The 22,413-nt window shown below is 43.6% G+C and overlaps 1 protein-coding gene and 1 non-coding gene across 2 annotated transcripts in view; one reads left to right on the plus strand and one right to left on the minus strand.

Moving 5' to 3' along the window:
* Positions 1–6,756: 6,756 nt before the first annotated feature.
* LOC115029678 (U6 spliceosomal RNA) lies at positions 6,757–6,863 on the minus strand. Its single transcript, XR_003835227.2, has one exon. It is a non-coding gene; the product is annotated as a U6 spliceosomal RNA (small nuclear RNA).
* Positions 6,864–7,711: 848 nt separating this feature from the next.
* Positions 7,712–22,413, plus strand: part of Hapstr1 (HUWE1 associated protein modifying stress responses) — a 29,986-nt gene continuing 15,284 nt past the window's right edge. The window contains exons 1-3 of the mRNA XM_021185495.3: positions 7,712–8,272; positions 8,902–8,982; positions 20,008–20,283. Of these exons, the coding sequence (XP_021041154.1) occupies positions 8,047–8,272; positions 8,902–8,982; positions 20,008–20,283 (583 nt within the window). The 5' untranslated portion in view covers positions 7,712–8,046. The remainder of the gene's footprint in view (positions 8,273–8,901; positions 8,983–20,007; positions 20,284–22,413) is intronic.

Below are 22,413 nucleotides of genomic sequence, written 5' to 3' on the forward strand. Positions count from 1 at the left end.
CCTTATTAAATTGCTTTTGTTAGTTATTTCACAATTCCAAAAGTAACTACAATGTAACCATGTTACTAAAACTAAGACAAACGTTAAACCCGAGTGTGGGGAAGCATAGGTAGTGTTCTTACTTTAATTAATTAATTAGGTTTTGGAGACAGTGTTTCTCTGTGTAACAGCGCTAGCTTTCCAGAAACTCTGTAGACCAAGCTCACAGATCCACCTGCCTCTGCCATCCCAAGTGCTGGGATTAAAAGCCTGTGCCACCACCCATTAAATTTTATCTTTTTTTCTAAACTGCTTTTATTTTCTAAATGTTGTTTTCCAAACTGTTGTATATTTAGATTGCAGAACGATTTGTAAAATAAATACTTAAAATGATTGTGTGTGTGTGTGATGTGTGTGTGTGTATGAGTTCAAGACTACAAATGCTACTACTGGGTGTGTGTGGTTCTTTTTCTTTTTGGGCTCCAAGATCTGTCTCAGGTTCATAGTCTTTCACTGTAAGATCTTTTACCTGCTAAGTGATCTTGCCAACCCAAGATGAATGCTTTTTAAAATGTACCATAGAAGGGCATGGTGGTGCTATTGGCATTCGGGCAGTAGAGATAGGTAGATCTCTGACTTTGAAGTCAGCCTTGTCTACTTAGTAAGTTGCAAGATAGCCAGGCCTACATGGTGAGATTGTGGCAGTTTAAATATGCTTAGCCCATGGCAAGTAACACTATTAGTAGGTGTGGCTCTGTTGAAATAAGTGTGTCACTGAGTAGGCAGGCTTTGAGGTCTCCTTATGCTCAAACTCTGGCTAATGTGGAACACAGCCTCCTCCTGGCTGCCTGCCTTCAGATCAGGATGTAAAACTCTTGGCTCCTCCAGCACCATGTCTGCCTGCACATGACCATGACCGTGCTTCCTGCCATGTCAATAATGGACTGGATCTCTGAATCTGTGAGCCAGCCCCAATAAATGTTTTCATTTATAAGAGTTGCCTTGGTCATGGTCTCTTCACAGCAATGGAAACCCTAATTAATACAGAGACCCTGACTCAAAAAAACAAGGGAGTGGGTGGGTAGGGGAGTAGGGGGGAGGGTATGGGGGACTTTTGGGATAGCATTGGAAATGTAAATGAGGAAAATACCTAATAAAAAATATAAAAAAAAACCAACAAAAAAAACCCCAAAAAACAAATAACCAAAAAAATGTACTGTTCAGAAGGGAAAAATAAAAGGAATAAACTGGCCACTAGCTTAATGACACTCCCCGTTCCGATGTCCATCCATTTGTCCAATTCCTAATGGGGAGGATCACATGCCATCACAACAGGAATAAGAGAAATGACAAGCATAAACCTTGTATGGACACCTGGGTGAGAGTTCTTCAGGCGACGCACTGTGGAAAGATGGAGCCATCCACATCTGAGACTCAGTGAACAGATTGCAGCAGGCCATGGAGGTTATAGGCATGTGTACCCCAAAGTTCTGAGCAAATGGGGAAATTTTTCCCTTTATACACTCCATAGCCAGCATACACATTGTGCATGGACACACGTGTTGGATATCTACTGGTCTCCTGGTTTCTCTGAACATGAATTCTGACCCCAACTCTGAAGTCAGCAGGTTTTTTCTCCAGGAAGGGCATCCTTACTAAGAGACTCTGCAAAGCCAGGTACAGCTGTAGGTGGAGAATAGTCCCTACTTTAGAGCCCTTGCTAGGGCTGCTGCTCTCTGGCCATAAGACCTTACAAATTTCAGAGATTTAAGAAGTCATTTGGGCCGGGCGTGGTGGCGCACGCCTTTAATCCCAGCACTCGGGAGGCAGAGGCAGGCGGATTTCTGAGTTCGAGGCCAGCCTGGTCTACAAAGTGAGTTCCAGGACAGCCAGGGCTATACAGAAAAACCCTGTCTCGAAAAACCAAAAAAAAAAAAAAAAAAAAAAAAAAAAAAAAAAGAAGTCATTTGGGAGCAGGGCACTTGGGTTAGCTACCCTAGCATTTGGACGGCAGATGCAGAATGACCACAAGTTTGTGCTTACTTGTAAGTTCTGGGCTAGTCAGGGCTAGAGTGAGCTCTTGCTTGAACCAGTCAGTCAGTCATCAATCATTTGGAATAGCAGAAAGTGGTCATCATATGTCATAATCCCAGCACTGGGAAGGTAGAAGCAGGATGAACAAGAATTCCAAACAATCCTAGGCAACAAGAAACACAGCTTCAAAAAACAAAGCAAAACATAGAAATACCATTTTTTTCCTTTTAAGTTAATATTTGAGCTGGAAAGATGACTCAGCATTTAAGAGCACTGACTGCTCTTCGGGAGGTCCTGAGTTCAAATTCCAGCAACCACGTGGTGGCTCACAGCTATCTGTAATGAGATTGGATGCCCTCTTCTGGTGTCTGAAGACAGCTACAGTGTACTTACATATAATTAAATCAGCCGGGCAGTGGTGGCGCACACCTTTTATCCCAGCACATGGGAGACAGAGGCAGGCAGATTTCTGAGTTCAAGGCTAGCCTGGTCTACAGATTGAATTCCAGGACAGCCAGGGCTACACAGAGAAACCCTGTCTCAAAACAAACAAACCCAAACAATTCCCCAACATTAGGTATTCAGTTTAGGCTGGTGATCTCTGTACTTAGGAGGCATGTTTTCAATCATTGATAACAGACTAGTAAAATCCAGAGCCTCAAGCATGCTAATAATGTCTCTACCACTGGGTAGCAACCCCCTGACCCAGAATTTTCAAGGAACCTCAGATCTTATATGGAAATGAAGAGAGGGCTCAGTGGTTAAAGAGTTCCGATTGCTCTGGAGTTTGGATCCCATTGTGTGCAGCTCACAGCTGACTCAGAACTCCAGCTCCAGGGGTTCCAGTTCCCTCTTCAGACACTGCACTCGCATGCCTACTGCCTCCCTCACAGATACTTTTTTAAAAAACATGTCTAGGTGAGGCTGGCAGATCTCTGAGTTCAAGGCCAGCCTGTCTTACATAGCAAGTCCCAGTTCAGCCCAGGGCTAACCACACAGTGAAACTTTGTCCCAGACAAAAAGAAGAGAGGAGAGTAATGATTGTGTTTAGTTATACAAAACCCTGACCATAATTACGTGTATCTCTGTATTACATAGAGGTTCATTTCCCTCCGTTTAAAGTCTCGGGGTAGGTTCTCTATGATGCCCATAGATTCTCTCTCAGAGACTTCCTACTCCATCAGTTTTATAGACATCTCAGTCCTAAGGGTTACCTCATGGTCCAAGATGGCTGTTACAGCCTAGCATATCTTGTTTGTGTTCTGGGAAGTAGTAAGGAGGAAGCAGGAGGGCAGGCTAAGTTCCTTTTAAATAGTTTTCCTGGAAGCTCCACCTAAGGACTTCCTCTTACTATTTCATCATCCTGCATTAAGCTGCAAGGGAGGCTGGGAAATGTAGTCTTTTAAGAATGTGATTTTATTTCCTGTTTTTCTTGCATGCATATGTGTATACCACCTGTGGGCTAGGTGCTCATGGTGCTAGAAGAGGACGTTGAATCCACTGGAACTGGAGCTAAGGGTAGTTGCAAGCTGTGGCATGGGTGATAGGAACGAAACTCAGATCCTTTGTAAAGCTCTTATCTGATCCACCTAGAAAATATAGTCTTTTTTTTTTTTTAAAGAATTATTTATTTATTTATGACTGGTCTCTGGGGGAAGGGATGTCTCAGCATGGGCCCGCCTGAGGCACCCCCTTCCCCATACCTCACCACACCTCCATAGAACATAACTGCCCCTCTTTCTTTATCTTTTTTTTTTTTTTTTTTTCTGGAGACAGTGTTTCTCTGTGTAGCCCTGGCTATCCTGGAACTCACTCTGTAGACCAGGCTGGCCTTGAACTCAGAAATCCACCTGCCTCTGCCTCCCAAATGCTGGAATTAAAGACGAGCACCACCACTGCCCGGCTCCCTTTATCTTTTTATAAACACATCACCTGGTATCCGCTTGAGTCTGAGGCTGGAGAGAAGGCACAGTAGTCAAGAGGCCGAGCTGCTCACCCAGGTCTACTTTCCACTCTCAGGGCTCACAGAGCAACTCACAGCAGTCTGCAGCTCTGATTCTTGGGACTCTGACTCCCTCACGCAGACCTGCACACTGGCAAAAACACCAACACACATAAAATTAAAAAAAAAAAATTGGCTGGGCAGTGGTGGCACAGGCCTTTAATCCCAGCACTCAATTGCAAAGGCAAGCAGATCTCCTGAGTTCAAGGCCAGCCTGGTATACAGAGCAAGTTCTGGGACAGCCAGGGCTGCACAGAGAAACCTATCTCAAGATAAACAAAACTACAAAGAATATTATTTTGACTCTATGACAGTTAATATCACGGTTCAGAGACTCTAGTCTGATGCTTCAGAGGGTAAAGGTGCTTGTTGACAGTCCAAGTTTGATGCCAGAGGCACATTTGTGGCCATGTATCCCAACACAAATGCAAATTTAAAAAAGAAAGAGCCAGGCATGCTGGTGCAAGTTTAGGAGACAAGAGGCAGGCAGATCCCTAAATTCTATGCTAGTCTGGCCTAGAGTTCCAGAACAGCCGGGGCTACATAGAGAAACCTTTTTTGGTTGGGGGACTGGGGCTGGTTTGGAGCTGGGGAAGAAGAAACTAATCCAAAATCGGGTGTTAGGGTGCATTTCTGATGGGGACAACCCCCGGGGCAGCTTTGAGAGATGAAAATAAAAGGCCTGCTCCTGCTGGTCGCAAGTCCTGGTAATAAAACAGAATGCATGTGAAGTTGACATGAGAAAATGCCTCTGATTTCTACATGTGTGATCTGGCATGTGTGCCTGCACATACATCTTGCCCACAGGTACATACTAATAAACTCAACATGGGGAGGGCTGGGGATGCATCTCAGTTGGTAGAATGCTTGCCTGGCAGGCACAAGGCGCTGGGTTCTATTCTATGCACCATATAAACTGGCCTTGGGGAGGTATGCTTTCAATTCAAGTACTCTGGAGCTAGGCCTGGAGCTCTGTGATACACTGTAAGAGTCCTGCTGCTTTAAGAGTCCTTTGTGGGGCTGGGGAGATTGAGAGCACTGGCTGCTCTTCCAGAGGTCCTGAGTTCAATTCCCAGCAACCGTGTGGTGGCTCACAACCCTCTGTAATGGGATCTGATGCCCTCTTCTGGTGTGTATCTGAAGACAGCTACAGTGTATTCGTATAAACAAAAATAAATAATATATAGAAAAGAGTCCTTTGTGTCCCAATATGATTGATGTCCAAATTATATAAAGAGCAAAAGTTTTGAAGAATATTAGCACATAAAATAATTACCTCACCGAGTATGGTAGCACCTGCATGTCATCTCAGCACTTGAGACAAAAGGTGTATGGAGTGAGATTCTGTTTCAAAGCCTAAGTCAAACCAGAAGAAAACACCCACCCCTTTCTCTTTTCAGTATATTTCATTTTATTATTATTGTGCCCACGTGTGTGTGACATATGCATGCCATAGTGTGCATGGAGGGTAACTTTGTGGAGTTAGTCTCTCCTTCAACTCCTATATATGGGCTCAGGGGATTGAACTGAGCAGGCTCTCATGAAGACACTTTTACCCTAGGTTCAGCTGAATCGGGGACCCAGTCCCTAGGCTAGGCTTGCCTGGGCTCCAGTAGCATAGGGCTGGCCTGAAGTCATAGTTATCCCCAAGGCCAAGCCCCTGAGTGTTCTGAGTGTCGGAGCTCCAAAGGCATTCTACTGTGGGCCAGCCCCACCCACCCCTCCTCTCCTGGATGGAGGACATCTACCTCTAGGACACGGGGATACACACACACGCAGAGGACACACTCATATGACTCACTCCTCAAAGATTACATGTTATTTCTTGGGAGCGAATCAGGAGGACGTAGCCAAGATAGGCAGAAAGAATGGCTTACATTTTTATTCTATCTTGCCCTATCCAGTAGAAACTTATCTATGTGTCACCCCCAAGGCAGAGAAACTCCTTCCTTTTGAGTGCACTCTAATCCCAGGCTGGGACTTTTTGTCTTCTTCCTATGTTTGATTTTATGCCCTGCAACTTTTATACAGAGTTTTTGTTGTGGTTATTGTTGTTTATTTGTTTTTGAGGTTAGATCTGCCTATGAAGTGCTGGTTTACACAGAACTTAATCTGTGATATTTCTCCTGAGTGCTGGGATTGACTACAGCTGTGTTCCACTGTGCTTGCTTCCCCCCCCACCCCCCAAATATCATGTTCCCTACAAGGCTTTTTTTTTTTTTTTAAGATTTATTTATTTTAGATATATGAATACTCTGTAGCTGTCTTCAGACACTAAACATAAAACAAAATAAAAAACAAAAACGCATCACAAGGTGTGGTGGCAAAGGCTTTTAATCCCAGCGCCCAGGAGGTAGAGGCAGGAGGATCTCTATGATTTCAAGGCAATCCCAAAACTACCAAAAAAAAAAAAAAAAAAAAAAAGGTTGTTTCAAGAAACAAAACAAAGAGCACCAGCACACCTGGCTTTGAGCCTAGTCCTAAGGAAAATGGAATTTGAACTTTCAGAGATTAGGCTCTGGGAACCAGACAGATCAGGGAGAAGTCCGGAGAAGCCAGAACAGGCAGGATCAGATCCTGCAGGACTTCCATCCAGTACAGATGGCATACATAAGCTGTCAGCTCAGAGGCTGAGAGGTCCCGTCTTTGTGCTGCCCCCTTGTTCCCAGGCTCCCAGACGTCTTTCCTGGCACTGATCACTCTGTTTTTTTTTTTTTTTTTTTTTTTTTTTTTTTTTTTTTTTTAATATGGAACGCTTCACGAATTTGCGTGTCATCCTTGCGCAGGGGCCATGCTAATCTTCTCTGTATCGTTCCAATTTTAGTATATGTGCTGCCGAAGCGAGCACCACTGATCACTCTGAGTGAGCAGTGCAGGGGCCCGGGTGCCAGCAATTGCACATGGGGGGGCGGGGGCGGGACGCGGCGGTCGCACGTGTCCCGGGAGCGTGCATGGGACAGGTGCCAGACCGCTACTAGCGCTGGGCGCACTGTCCGCCAGGCGGCCCTGGTGTCCAGCTCCCTCCGGTCCCCTTCTCCGGGAAATCTCGGTGAGCGTCCCCGGGTCGCTCACACCTCCGGAGAATTTTCCTTTGGATTCACACGCTTTACTTGCCCCACTAAGGTTGGGAATTCTGGCATAAAAAAACATAGAAAGCGCGTTGCAAACAGAGGTAGACTGCACATCTCAGGAACTCGAGGAGTCAGCACATATAAACACTGCGCGACCATGCACTTGCAAACCCGGGAAAGGCCCCCGCGGGGTGCGGTCACCCGGCGGAGTCACGTGACTCTCAGACGGGGTGCGGGAGTGAAGCGAGCACCGCGCAAGCGCAATCCCTTGGCTCCAGTGTACAGATATTTCTTCTTCTGCTTTGGTTGGTCGCACGCAAACACTGTCAACTCCTCCCTGCTCTACAGTCTTCATGTTCCCTGACATTTACTCCTTCCCCCAGCCCCCCGCCCATTGATGACATCAGTTCGACAGGCGGCTAAGCCAATCACAGCGCTGCGTTCAGGGGCCAGCACGCGGAACCCGTTGCGGCGGGCCAATGGGGAAGGTCGACGGTGGGCGCGCCCCAACCGCCTCCTCCCGGGGAAGCGCCGCTGGCCAAGTGGGCGGCGCTTTCCAGTCAGCATGTGGGCGGGGGAGGGCGGGGCCCGGTCGCCGCAGAGGCGTCGACGCCGCCGCCGTAGACGACGTTCCTCAGTCTTCGAGGTGGGCTCGGCGGCGCAGGCCGGACAGGGAACGCCGGTTGGAGAGCGGCGGCGGTCGGACCGAGGCCGCGGGGCTGTGGGTGGGCGGTAAAGGGGTACGGGCGAGGCTAGGGCAGGGTGCGGCACCTCGGAGCGGGGTCGGTGGGCAGAGGTCTCGGGCTGTGCGGGGTGGGTGCCGGCTCCGCGGGCTTGCACAGAGGCCTGGGCCGGCCGCCGGGCCCCTCGTTCCCGGGCCTGTCGACGACGACGTTCCCGCGGGGACCGCGCTTAAGGAGGACGCGGCGGCGGCGGCCAGGCCGCGGGAGGCCGCGGAGGATGGAGGAGCGGAAGGAGGAGGGCGAGGCGGAGATCCAGGAGCACGGGCCCGAGCACTGGTTCTCCAAGTGGGAGCGGCAGTGCCTGGCCGAGGCCGAGCAGGACGAGCAGTTGTCTCCGGAGCTGCAGGAGGAGGCGGCGGCCGCCGCGCAGCCCGAGCACAAGCAGCAGAAGCTGTGGCATCTCTTCCAGAACTCGGCCACGGCCGTGGCTCAGCTCTACAAAGGTGAGGCCGCGCCGCCATCTTGGCGCCGCCCCGGCCTGCGGAGCTGCTCTTCCCCCCGGTTCCCGGCTCGGTCCCCGGGACCTGGCGGCTCCTCGTACCCTGCGCGGATAGCCGGACGACTGGGAGGGGAGGGCCGTGCCGCGGACCCCTGGCCATCTGACCCGCAGGACGCCGACGGAGGAGCTGCCCTGGGAGGGGGGAAACTACGATAAAGGATGGGGAGACCCCCGATTTAGAGTACCTCCCGAGGGTCCCCACGTACCGGTCCGGGTGTCCCCGGCCGGATCGTGGGGGTAGGGGAGGAGTCCCTGTCACAAAATGGCGAAGGAGGCGGTGGGGCGGCCCTATTGTGCCCGGAGCCGGCCTCGGGGCGGAGACTGCTAGGGGCGCTTCCCTGAGCCTGCCGGGCGGCGTTCGCCGCTCGGGTTGCGCTGTTGTCAGGTTCCCCTTCCTCGACCCAGTAACTCCGGTCTCACGCTCCCTTTGGGATCCCCAAATCCTGAACAAAATGGCGAAACCTAATATGGCCGTTCCGGAGTGAGTGACGCCCAAAATAACATTCTCTTCTTTCTCTATTTCCTTGTGTGTGTCTTTTTTTCCCCCTATTTTTCCCCCCTTTTTGTTTCCAGACCGAGTGTGTCAGCAGCCAGGACTTTCTCTCTGGGTCCCCTTCCAAAACGCAGCCACCGCCGTCACCAACCTCTATAAAGGTAAAGATAACCTTGCTGTCTTGCCAGGGTAGGCGGGGAGGGAGGAAGGGCAGGCCACGCCACGTTCCGGTTGACAGCCGATGTTCTGAGTGTGTTTTCTCCTCTCAAGTTCAGCTTCTGCTAACCTTGAATGCCTTGCAACTTGAGAATATCTGTGGTGTTCTAGCTAGATATCCAGAGGCAATTTTTGACACGCCTCCTATTCCTCCCTCGGGGACTTATGACAGTGCCTAGGGGACACTTGGTTGTCAATCTTGAGAGGGGGCTGCTGGTTACTCTACAGTGCCTGAGACATCAATCCCCTAGCTCCTACCCTTTAGCAAGGATTTAACTCAGTCTGCAAAGGGCTGAGATTAAGCAGCTCTGCAGTGGAAGACAAGACAGGTGAGCCTTGTTTGGAAAATGATTGAATAGAAGAGCTTACCACAGAGGTGGGATTACCCACCCTCTGCAGATTCTTGACTCTGGCCACTGGGAGCATGGTAGTGTGAAAACATTGGAGTTCTTTGAACTCTTGATGATTGGATTGGAATTATGAATGTTGGCCTGCATCTAGTAAGTTCATCAGATCTTTCCTTTCAAAACTATTTTGTAATTTGTAATTGACTGTAAGTTGGTGGTATCTGTTAGAAGAGTTTTGAATGGATGGCTTTGTTTTTAGTGTCCTTTTTTTGAGTTCATTTCAGATCTGATGACTGGAGGTGTGTAGGTATAAGGTCTTGCTTGCCATTGTACTGTTGGTAACAATAGGTTTGTGCATTAATATAGCTTTAGGATTTTTCTTCTGATAAAACAATTTGGGGTTTGATTGTTAGTATACATGCTGCTATGTGAAAGGCTTTCAAACATTAAAAACAAACAACCCAGTAATATTGTTATTCCCTGAACTGCACGAAATTCCATTACTGGAATTTTGTTCAGGGAATAACAATTTAGGTTGAAAGGTTATGGGATATCTTCTTGAGTGTCAGATTTTTTTTTTTTTTTTCTTGAGACAGGGTTTTTCTGTGTAGCCCTGGCTGTCCTGGAACTTACTTTGTAGACCAGGCTGGCCTCGAACTCAGAAATCCGCCTGCCTCTGCCTCCCAAGATTGCTAAATTCTTATGAAATGACTCCATTGAGTTCATGTTTGTAGGTATTAATAGGTCAGTGCTTTGGTTTATTTTATTGAGACAGAGTCTCTCTATATAGATCAGGCTGGCCTGGAACTCGAGATCTGCCTGTCTCTTTCTCTGTCTCCTGAGTACATTAAAAGCATGTTCTTTTTACATTGTAGAGTAATCTGTTATTTTGATAACCATGGCTTATCTTTTTGCTTCTGTAGTCTTTGTTTGAGAGGGAAGAAAACACATTTTGAACATTTTTCTGGATGCTGGATCCCTAACCTAATCCATATACTTACTGATATGAATGTCCTGTGGTTTTGGTGTTGGTGCATGCTGATAGAATAGATCCCTCTAAGATTAAAGCTAGCAGTTTTCTTTTAGTGCTAATTCCTTAAAGAAATGGGTTGAGGTTGGGTGGCCTTTTGTCCTAGCTAGCACCCAGGAGGCAAAGGCCTCTGTGTTCAAGGCTTGGTCTACAGAGTGATTTCCAGGACAGCTGGGCCTACACAGAGAAACCCTTGTCTTGAAAAAAACCAAACAGAGAGCAGAAAAAGGATGGTTGGATTCCAAAATAATTCTTAGTTTGATTACTTTATTTGAAAATGCTACCTAATGCTAGATGTGGTGGCAAAGGTCCGTAATCCCAGTATTTGGGCGATTGAGGGAGGAAGAGCACTGATTTCCAGGCCAGCCGAGGGTATGTATGTAGTGAGATCCTGTGTGGTGAGATCCTGTTTCAAAACAATAAAATAACAAATGGGTTTCTAAGTTCTTTGTTTAGAAAACTTAGGACCATTGCTTTTGTTTGAATAGGACATGCCTGTTCCTGGGCTGTCAGTGTGTGTTGATTCTGCTAAGAGTCCTGTTAAATAAAACACAGGAGTGGATACAGTTTGTCTGGAACTGGGTGGTTTAGCAGCACCTTATTTTTGTTGTAAGGAGGATGGATATGATATTTCACTTTCACATCCTCCCACCTTTTCAGACTGGCCATTATAGAACAGATGTACAGCTTTAAGAATATTTGGCTAACTTAAATAGAACCAGTAAAGTATCACGAGTTAATTCACCATTAAAGGGAATTTAGGTCAGATTGTTCAGTTCTGTTGAAATACTTAAACATTTAAAATTTAAATACTTGTTTATAACTGACAGAGAAAAACTTTGGAGGGATCCTCAAGTGGCCAGTGCTCTCATGTATTTTGTGTAATCAAGCACCTGATAAACTAAAAATGACTCATTCGCAACCTGTGAAGAATGGTGCTCCAAGGTAACTTTTTACTTGAGCACAGGAAGGTCAGGATTGAGGTGGAACTCTTAACACAGGGGTCCTTAGGGACATGCTTATTTGCTTACTTACTTGCTTGCTTTTTAAAAGAGTGTCTCCTTATAGCCCACGATGGCCTTGAGTTAAGAGTTTCTGTTTCCCTGGGTGCTGGATCACTACTATAACTGTCCTGGATCCACTTTTTAAAAAAAATTATATATATTTTTCAGAGGTTCTCTTTTCTTACTAGACAAACTATACCTCCAAGTTAAACATGACCATGTCTTCCAGGTTAAAAATGTTGAACTCCCAACAAGTCGGATTGATCAATGACCATGACTCAGAGAAACCCTGGGTCTTGCCATTGTGTGGATCTTTACAGACCCAGCATTGCTCTCCTCTAGCGTTTTCTCTTGGAGTTGTACCTGATTTTTGTGACCAGTTTTTGTTTTTATTTATTTTTTTTTTTGTTTTGTTTTTTTGAGACAGGGTATAGCTCTGTGTAGCTCTGGCTGTCCTGGAACTCACTCTGTAGACCAGGCTGGCCTTGGAACTCGTTTTTGTTTTTGTTTTTTTCTTTTGGTTTTTTTGTGACTGTTTTCATCAGACTCCATTGAGGAATAGGATGCTTTTGCTTTTCTGGCCAGGAACCACTTCATTCTGAAAGTCTTGTGAGAAGATAAGGCTAAGTCAGGGCGATGGTGAAGGAAGGAGAAGGAAAAACAGTTACTTTCTTAGTATGCATTACATTTGTATGCAGAATCAAAGGACACAGCTGTTGGGAATTAGTTCTCTTAAACATTCATTAAACTTGGGTCATCAGGCTCGGCGGCAAGGACATTTATCCACTGAACTCATTCACTGACTCTTAGGGAACTTTTTGGGTATGGGTGTGGGTGTGTGGGGGGGGATCTTTTAATTTCCAGCGTAAGCTTTTGAAAAATTGGTCATGCATTTGTGGTTTAGTCTCAGAAGGATTTGGAAGAGAAGTTGCTTTTGGCTTCTGGAAGGACAAAATTCAGTAAAGTGGAGTGCTTGGGTGTGCCCTGGTGATACATAAGGCTTGTAAATCTTAGTTACTTGGGATTCTGAAGAAGGAAGGAAGGTGGCAAGTTCCGCTCAGCCTGGGTTACACAGTGAGACATTGTCTCAAAAAGAGGGCTGGGAATTTGGCCTGATGACTATAGAACCTAGACCTTCTATGCCAGATCTGTCAAACTAGCTGCTGCTTTGTTTTTGTTTGTTTGTTTTTGGTTTGGGTTTTTTTTTTTTTTTTGAGCCAGGGTGACTGGCCAGAAAATTGTAGAGGCTGGTTTTTGATTTATTTGCTCATTCCAAAGAGAACACATCCCTTAAACATTGTTGGTTCCTTGGCATAATATAAATTTTATATCTTGAACTAAAAGGAATGTGAAGGTTTGCTTGACTCTAGGTAGGTTTGGTGGGTATTTGGGAAATAACATTGCTAAACCAACTGGCTTTTCTTTTGAGACAATGTTCTTGCTGGTCTTTAATTTTAATGTCCAGTGATCCTACCCTCAGCCTCTTTAAGTATTAGGATTATAGGCATGCTGCCATTTCTGTCTCTGAATACCTTTTTTTTTTTTTTTTTTTTTTTAAAGATTTATTTATTTTGTGTGTGAGTATATTGGTGCTGTCTTCTGACATACCATAAGAGGGCATTGGATTCTATTACAGATGGTTTCAAGCAACCATATGGTTGCTGGAAATTGAACTCAGGTCCTCTGGAAGAGCAGTCAGTGCTCTTAACCACTGAGCCATCTCTCCAACCCCTGGGATGCTTATCTTTTAAGATTGGACTGGTAATTGTCGTTCAGGACAAGGTTAGCCTGGGTAGCCCTTATTAAGACACAAGGTTAGGCTGGGGTGGAGGCTGATGATCTGGGCTGTTTTGTACCTGGCCTTCAGGAACCTCATAGAGCTACTTCTCAAGCTCCTCTCCCCCACTTCCCAAACATACACACGTTTCAAGCCTAGTTTGCTCTCTTTACTAATTAGGTGTAGATGACCTTGAATTTCTGATTATCTACTTCTATCTGGGACTAGAGATTTGTGTTATCAAACCCAGTTTACTCTATGCTGAGCATGATGGTTTCTGTATGCTTGGCCAAGGGAGTGGCTCTATTAGGATGTGTAGTCTTGTTGGAGTAGGTGTGTCACTGTGAGTATGGGCTTTAATATCCTGTCCTCACTGCCTGGAAGTCAGTATTTCCTATCAGCCTCCACTTGAATATGTAGAACTCTCAGCTCCTCCTGCACCATGCCTGCTTGGACACTGCCATGCTCCCACCTTGATGATAATGGGCTCTGAACCCGTAAGTCAGCCCCAGTTAAATGTTGTCCTTATAAGTAGCCTTGGTCATGGTGTCTGTTCATATCAGTAAAACCCTAAGTCAGAGGTTGGTACCAGGAGTGGAGTTTTGCTGTGAGAGGCCTGACCATGTTTTTGTTTGGTGTTGATTTGGAAAGCCATGGAATGGGGCTTAATATGAGCCATCCTAATAGGAATATGGAAGACTTTGTGGCTGTGAGTGATTTGACCTGTGCAGACCTGGCCCTAACTAAGTTACTGAGAATCAAATTTAGGCATTGTGCATGCATGCATGCAAGCATTCAGCCTTGTCTACCAGCTTAGTTGCATCTCTCTCTTTTTTTTTTTTTTTTTTTTTGGTTTTTTGAGACAAGGCTTCTCTGTATAGCCCTGGCTGTCCTGGAATTCACTCTGTAGACCAGGCTGGCCTCGAACTCAGAAATCTGCCTGCCACTGCCTCCCAAGTGCTGGGATTAAAGGCGTGTGCCACCACTGCCCAGTTTACCTGCATCTCTTAGTTGTGGTTTTTTTTTGAGACGTGACTCAGCATGTAATTCTCCTTGACTTGGGATTCCCTGTGTAGATAAAAGGCTAGCCTTAAGTTCACAGAGATCATCTTCCCTCTACCTATACATAGTGCTGATGTTAAAGGTGTGAGCCACGACAGCTGGCTTTTTTTTTTTTTATTCTAGAATTCTGTTTTCCTTTTCTGTTACACTGGCTATGTGTTGTCTGGCTTTACGTTGTTTTCAAAATTATGGCAATCATCCTGCCTCTCAACTTTCCAAGTGCTGTGTGCCAACAGTCCTATTCAGTTGTTTTACCTCTACTTTATAGTTAAAAAGATTTAAAGTTGGGCAGTGGTGGCACATGCCTTTAATCCCAGCATTTGGGAGACAGGCAGGTGGATCTTTGAGTTTCCAGGCCATCCTGATCTACAGAGTTTTAGAACTGTCACACAGAGAAGCCCATTCTCAGCCCCACCCTCCTTCACCAAAAAAGATGAGTGCTTTGCCTGCCTGTATGTGCACCATTGTGTGTGCCTGGTGCCCTTGGAGGTCAGAAGAGGGCATCAAGAACTTTGGAAACTGGATGATTTTGCGTTAACCGTGTGGGTGCTGGAAATCAGCTGTACGTCCTTTGTAAGAGTAACAAGTGCTTTAAAACACTGAGACACCATTTTAGCCCCCTACCTCTACTTTTAAAAAATGTCTTTGAAGCATGGGTTAGCTAGAAGTCTGTAAGACATTGAGAATTTTCTCTTGATATTGCATACATTGAGTTGTTTATCCTTGAACATTACCTTTGGTAAGCCATCTACTATTGTAGTAATACTGAAGACCGAGAGGTAATATCCCCCCCCCCCCCCCCCAGGGTTTCCTTCTGTAGCCCTGGCTGTCCTGGAACTCACTTTGTAGACCAGGCTGGCCTTGAACTCAGAAATCTGCCTGCTTCTGCCTCCCCAGTGCTGGGATTAAAGGCGTGCACCACCACTGCCTGGCTCAGATCTATTTTTTGTTTGGTGTGTGGTTCTAGAGATGATTGGAGCCATGGATTTCACAGGTGATCTCTTCATTGGCTTTAATAAAAACAAAGTTATAGTGTACAAGCTTTTAGGTGTTTTTTTTGTCAGCATTCAGGGACTTTTCAAATGTTGGTAGTGCTGATGATCAGTTTCTAACAGCTTCAGTTATTTTGCACAGTGGGGCGTGCTTACTGTGAAAGGAAATAATCGTATTTCTTGTCTTTTAAAATTATGTATGCATTACAATAACCTTTGCGCAATGCACATTCCTTTTTAAACTAGTAAATGAAGTAGAATGGTCAGGCATACAGTGTCATCACATTCTGTTTCTTTCTTTGCCTTTGTGTGCCCCCCCAGTGTTTCTCTGTATAGCCCTGGCTGTCTTGGAACTCACTCTGTAGACCAGGCTTGCCTGCCTCTGCCTCCCGAGTGCTGGGATCACTTGACCTGTTAAGGTGAACAAAATGAGAAATCTGGTACAAACTGGCAGTGCCTAGAACAATAGTTGAAGAAAGTGGTCTACGTTGAAGTAGATGGTAAAGATCTGTGATTCCTTACTGAAACAGTACCAAATTTTGAAGCTTTTTTTTTTTTTTGTGATCGTTGTTTTTGAGACAGGATTGTGCTATATAATAAATAACTGGCTTTCTTGGAACTCCTGCAGCCCAGGCTGACCTTGAACTTCCTGCAGGTGTGCCTCAGCTTCCCAAGTGCTAGGATTGCATTTGCTACCATGCCTATTTTTTTGTGTTGGCAAATTTTATAGGATACAAGCCTTTTCCAGGCCAGTGAGATGACCCAGTTGGTAAAGGTCCTTGTTCCCGAGTCTGAGGATCTTAGTTTGATCCTTAGGATTCATAAGAAGGAAGAAATGGCTCCTGCAGGTTGTTTTGATCTTGCAGCATGTGCTCACATATGCCTGAGTGAAACACACACACACACACACACACACACACACACACACATTAAGTCAGCTTTACTAGTGGGAACCCATTGGTCCCCAATGCATTTTATACATAGGATTAACTTGACTTGGTGGCATGCTTTGCATTGCTCTCCTTGTTGTATGTGTGTGTGGCTTATGTTATATCTACAATTTGTGTTCAGTTTAGTTTCATGTTAGTGCTGCTCTAAAACTTAGAAGAGAAGAGCCCAGCACTAGCTTTCAACAGATTTCTTGTATAGAATTGAATGGCTTTATTACTGAGAATTAGTACCGTTGCTAGTTATGTAGGACTAAGTTACATGTTCTGTTCCTACATCTAATGTGGGAACTTCGCTTAACATATGGCTAGTTATCCAAACAAAAACTTGTAGTACTTTTTTTTTTTTTTAAAGATTTATTTATTTATTATATGTAAGTACACTGTAGCTGTCTTCAGACACTCCAGAAGAGGGCGCCAAATCTCGTTACGGATGGTTGTGAGCCACCATGTGGTTGCTGGGATTTGAACTCTGGACCTTCGGAAGAGCAGTCGGGTGCTCTTACCCACTGAGCCATCTCACCAGCCCCAACTTGTAGTACTTTTAAGAAGGAAGGACAAGAGGCCAGGGAGGCTATTCTCTTCTGGTTCCCATCCTTGGTTCTGAGTGAAGATTAGGAGAATACATAGGAGATGATGTAGTACTTAGTTTCAGGTACTACAGTAGTACTTAGGGATGGACTACAGGGGAGTTGTGTCCTAAAATAATTGGGAAAAAGGTTTCATTTTGGCTTTAACTCAGAACTTTATGTTCCTAATAAAAACATTACTTTTGGTCTTGTGGTATATGTAGCACAGTTGGTTGAATGCCTGCCTACCATGTCCTGAATTAAATATAGCACTGTATATACTAAGTGTGGTGGACCTAGCTCTCAGGAAGAAGTGGATTTTGGTGAGGGAATTCTGCCTCTTAACCTAGTTTTGGACAAGGTCCTTTGAGTCTGTTGGGATACCTTCTTTGCTGACTCACAGTTTTATATTCAAAACCATTAAAGGACTGAGGATGTACTCAGTGGCAGAATAGGAATATAGTATGTGCAAGTGTGCAAGCTTTGAACTCTGGCACCAAAACCAAAATGAAACCAAAAACCTGATGAATTTTGGCTCTGAATTATGTATGAAGATACTGCACAGAATGTTTCCAATGCATGCCGCTGCTATGCTGGGAAATCCAGACTTTAAAATCATTTTCATTTTATATTTTTGAAAACATTTACCAGATGAAACATGGACTATTCACTGTGGCTGTTGTAAATAAGGAAATGAATGTGTTGTGGTTAAAGGGTGGTTTGGCAGTTTGCTAGTTTTAAAGCTTCACTCACCTTGAGGTTTATGGTCCTTTTCTTTTTCTTTCTTTTTTTTAAGATTTATTTATTATACATAAATACGCCAGAAGAAGGTATCATCTCATTATGGGTGGTTGTTAGCCACCATGTGGTTGCTGGGATTTGAACTCCGGACTTTCAGAAGAGCAGTCAGTGCTCTTACCTGCTGCGCCATCTTGCCAGCCCTTACGATTCTTTTCTATAATGACTTTGGTTTTGGTAAAAGAGTTTAGGATAGAAAACTTTCCTACAGATTTTGTGCCCCCTCCCCCTTTTTTTTTTTTTTTCTTCTGTTTTTTTTTTTTTTTAAATCTGAACTGGATACCTATACTTCAGAGTTTTGAGTTTTCAGGTGTAGATGTGGTTCATCAAAAAATGTGTTTTATGTTTTGTTAACAAATTTAACATTCTTAAAAGATAAATTTTCCCCATTCTATTTAGCACAAACCTCTCCATTTAGGAGCTTGGAAGAAAAGCATTTCTTTAGGTAGGGTGGGTTTTTAAAAACGTGATTGCTTTGACTTTACACTTTCCTTTCTTCCCAAGCGGTAGTGTTACCTATTGATAGATTTCCTTTATAGACTGCTCAGCTTTTTGAGAATCACTGAAACTCTCTGTAGGGCTTCTCATCGTCACCTGAGCTTATCTACTTTCTAGGATGGCTGGTCCTGTCTTTCCTGTAAGAGTTGGAACGTGCTTCATGAATAGCTTTCTTTGAAGATGGAGTTCATGTATTTTAGGAAATAAGAAAACAGATACTGATTCACGTGGTGACTTAGGTTCTATAAGGGACACTGGAGAAATGATCTTACTCTTGGCTTTTTATAACTGTGAAGTTAGATTTTCAAAGTTATAATGGTTTGAATTTTGGGGTTTTAAAAACAGGGTCTTTCTGTGTAGTCCTGACTGTCCTGGAGATTGCTCTGTAAGATTGACTGTCCTTGAACTCTTGCTTCTGCCTTTGCTGGGTTGAGGGTTGTGGGTGCTGGGAACTGAGAAGAAATTCTCTACAATTCTGAGGTGAGGCATCTGTGTTTTTTGACTCTTGAATAAATACCAACTACTAAGCCTTGTTGCAGAGTCCTGCTTGTATCATATAGCTATACTACGGTCATCTTGCCTTTGGGAATGAGCATTGGGGATTGAGTCTATAACTTTCTTCACGTTAAACTAGTTGGTGCTGTATTTAACTATTATTCCTATTTTTTTTTTTTTTTTGTAAAGTTAGATTTACTCACTGGGGATCTCTGTCTGGATGATTTATCTTAGTGAGGTACACCTCTTCATTTATTGTATGTCTTGTTTTTATAACTGTGAAGTTAGACTTTCAAAGTTATAAATTCTAGAAGTGACACTGGAGAAACGATCTTACTTTTGGCTTTTTATAATCCCCTTTACAATTTACTCTGAATTGGGGTCCAGCATAGCTGCATAGTGAGACCTTGTCTCCTAAAAGAAAATAAAAGATACTTCATAAATCTTCTGCTAGCACAGTAGCTAACTTGAAAAACAATTGGAGTGTCTTTTAAGCTTTGAGATACTGCTCCCAATAACTAAGTAGAATCACTGAAGGGTAGTGGACATTTTGCTGAACTGAGTTTCCGTATGCACTAAGGGCTGGTCTGGAGAGGAAATGATTACAACTTTTCAGAAAGCTGCTGGATGCAAGCAGACTGCACATACATTGAGGGCAGTGAGTGGTGTGGGGACAGTAGTTCCTATTCAAGGGTAGATGTGATTTTGTTTCTCAAGTGACAGCTAATACTATAAAATTGGCTAAAGTTTGTCAGTTTGCTTTTGTTAAAGAAAAGTAGGTTCTCTATTTGTGTGTACAGTTTTTATCTAGTGCCAGGTGTTCAAAAATCAGTTTTAGAATTAGGGCTTGAACTCTGAATTTAGACTTTGATGATGAAATGTTTTACATTTTATTTTCTAGACAGGGCTTCTCTATATAGCCCTGTATGTCCTGGAACTCAATTTATAGACCAGGCTGGCCTCGAACTCAGAAATCCGCCTTCCTCTGCCTCCCAAGTGCTGGGATTAAAGGTGTGCGCCACCACCACCTGGCTCAAGTTTTACATTTTAATTGTCAGACTTTTTTTTTTTTTTTTTTTTTTTTTATTAAGAGAAACAACTGCTCTTATTTGATTTTATTTATGAGCACACTGTAGTTGTCTTCAGATACTCCAGAAGAGGGCATCAGATCCCATTACAGATGGTTGTGAGCCATCATGTGGTTGCTAGGAATTGAATTCAGGACCTCTGAAAGAGCAGTCAATGCTCTTAACTGCTGAGCCATCTCTCCAGTCCTCTGTTTTACATTTTAAACGTGACTAAGATAAATTTTAGATTATTAGAGTATTTGTGGGTTTAGAATGCTCATAATAGTTCATTTTGGTTAACACATAAAATGGTTTTCTTTAGGAGCAAATATAGCATAACTGTAATGATCACCTTATTGTTTTCCTTTTCTTTTTTTCTAATAGAAAGTGTGGATACCCATCAGCGAAGTTTTGATATTGGAATTCAGATTGGCTATCAGCGACGCAATAAGGATGTGCTGGCCTGGGTAAAAAAGCGCAGAAGAACTATTCGTAGAGAAGATTTGATCAGCTTCCTGTGTGGAAAGGTTCCACCACCACGAAACTCTAGAGCTCCCCCAAGACTGACTGTAGTGTCCCCTAACCGAGCTACTTCAACGGAAACTAGCTCATCTGTAGAGACTGATTTGCAACCCTTCCGGGAAGCCATAGCTCTGCATGGTAAAGCCGTTTAACATACTTCTTTGGAAAATGATTAAGAGTGTGCCTGTGGACCCATTTTCATGGTTAGGGTTAGGTGCAGATAATGTAGTCAGTTTTTGTTTGTACATTAATTCTTGTTCTAGAAGTGTTGAAATAGAATGCAAGCTAAGAGCATACATTGGCAGCCCATTTGAAAGGTTACTTTGAGCTTATTAGTATTACAGTAATTATTTCTATATCACTGATTGAATTCATTTTTTTCACTCACATGTTGTACATGTTTTCTTAGTCTTTCTTGAGTCAAAGGGCAAGTCCTTGCATCTTACTTTTATTTACAGTTGCTTGGAGTGTTTCATATATGATAGTTAAGTAAGGCAGGTAATTGTTGAGTTGGTTCTCATGGGAGCTGCCTTTAACACTTTTTATCTAGTATAGATACTGAGAGTTGATAACCCAGGGCAGGGCAGGAAGTTGGAGAAGTCACACTCCCTCAGACCCATATTGTTTAGGTAGACAGGATGTGAGAGGTGTAGTCCGTGGCCAAGTCATCACTATTCCCCTGGCCAGATCTATTGTGCAAATGTGTAGTTGGCTCAGAGGACCTAGTATTCTTGAACAGACCAGTGTCCTCAGTGATAAGTCTGCTGTTGCTATCTACTACAGACTTTGCTATGAGAGGAGGTTCCTTACTGTATGACATGGTAGGCTGCTATGAGCGAACCACAACCAGGTAAGACCTGCTTGAAACCAAGATGGACACATGATCAAGCAGGTGACTAACCAGGGAGGAGTGATCGAGTTAGGTCATGCATCCTATTAATAGCTAACATTTTTTGGCAGAGAAGTGGTCATAGGTCATTTAAAATAAGGCTAATCTGCTAATAAACAATGGGTTATGTAAAAATGGCTTCCATGTCATAGAAATGTTAATGTCTCCAGAGACCATTCTCCCTTGGCATCCAATCTTAATTTATTTTCTCGTGTCCCTAATGAAAAGATGGGAGCTAGAAGAGTGTGACCTCCCTCCACCCCACTTCAGATTTACTTGTAAATTAAAACACTTACTTCAAGAAGAAGTTTGTAGGAATGCAATTCTTAGGACTACATACTTTTTCTAATATTCACATTATCAGAACTTTTGAAACTCAGGAAAAAATGAGGTGGATTAGTGTGTCTAATTTCCCCTTAAATTTGGAAAAACTATTACAAGAGATGTGTATATAATGTGGCAGATTAATTTAGTGAGTGGCAACAGGTGATATAGTTTCTTTTCTTAAATATTGTCATTTTCTTAAAGTGTGGTTTATGATTGAATTTATACTTAATATTTTTCCTGGATAGTAATATCCTCCAGTGACAGTTTAACAAAACAAAAGCTATGCTTGCTAGATAACCATGCCAGGTAGAGAGAGGGCAGCCCAGATCCCAGGAGGAAGCAAACTCTTATGCTTTCACTGGCAGCAGCTTTGCAGGTCAAATTTGTTCAACCTGTGACTTTTACTATGCTTTGAACTTTGAGAGTTTGTAAGATATCATTATAGAAAGCACTTACTTATGTTTAAATTAGGATGGCATTAATAAGCACAAATCCAGTAAAAATAAGTTTTGCCTATGGTGAACTTAGAGTAAAACACTAATTCAATACAGTTTTGAGTCCTGTACTTGTATTTGACAGGTTCATACCTCTAAAGTCATGTAACTAAATAGTGTTAGACTAAAGATTTAGGGCCTCTTCATAATTATTTATAGATGCAATTATATTTGAATATTGTGTTCTACTGTATACTGTGGAGAATCTGGTTTTGATGATTTAAATGAGGATAATTGGATTAGATTAGTAACAGGGCATTGTTAATTAAGTGGTAAGGTGAGGAGTGACTACATGGTATCCTTAACTGTAATGAAAGTGATTGAAATATATATTTGGAAAGAGCTTAATTAGGGTAGAGATACTATACCAGAGTTGTGTGTGTGTGTGTATTATTTGCATAGTCATTTTTGAAATACAAAGTCAAATTACAGTTTTCAGAGAACTGCATTGATGAGTGAGTTTAAATACATGAAATTTTAGAGCAAGGAGGCCAGGAGAAAGAATGTGTTTAGGCAGATTTGCATTTGCACTTTCAGTGGAGGCAAACATGTTCCTCA

The sequence above is a fragment of the Mus caroli genome, unplaced genomic scaffold (assembly GCF_978045245.1).
Source record: "Mus caroli unplaced genomic scaffold, Mus_caroli_1 scaffold_17, whole genome shotgun sequence".
NCBI classification, from domain to species: Eukaryota; Metazoa; Chordata; class Mammalia; order Rodentia; family Muridae; genus Mus; species Mus caroli.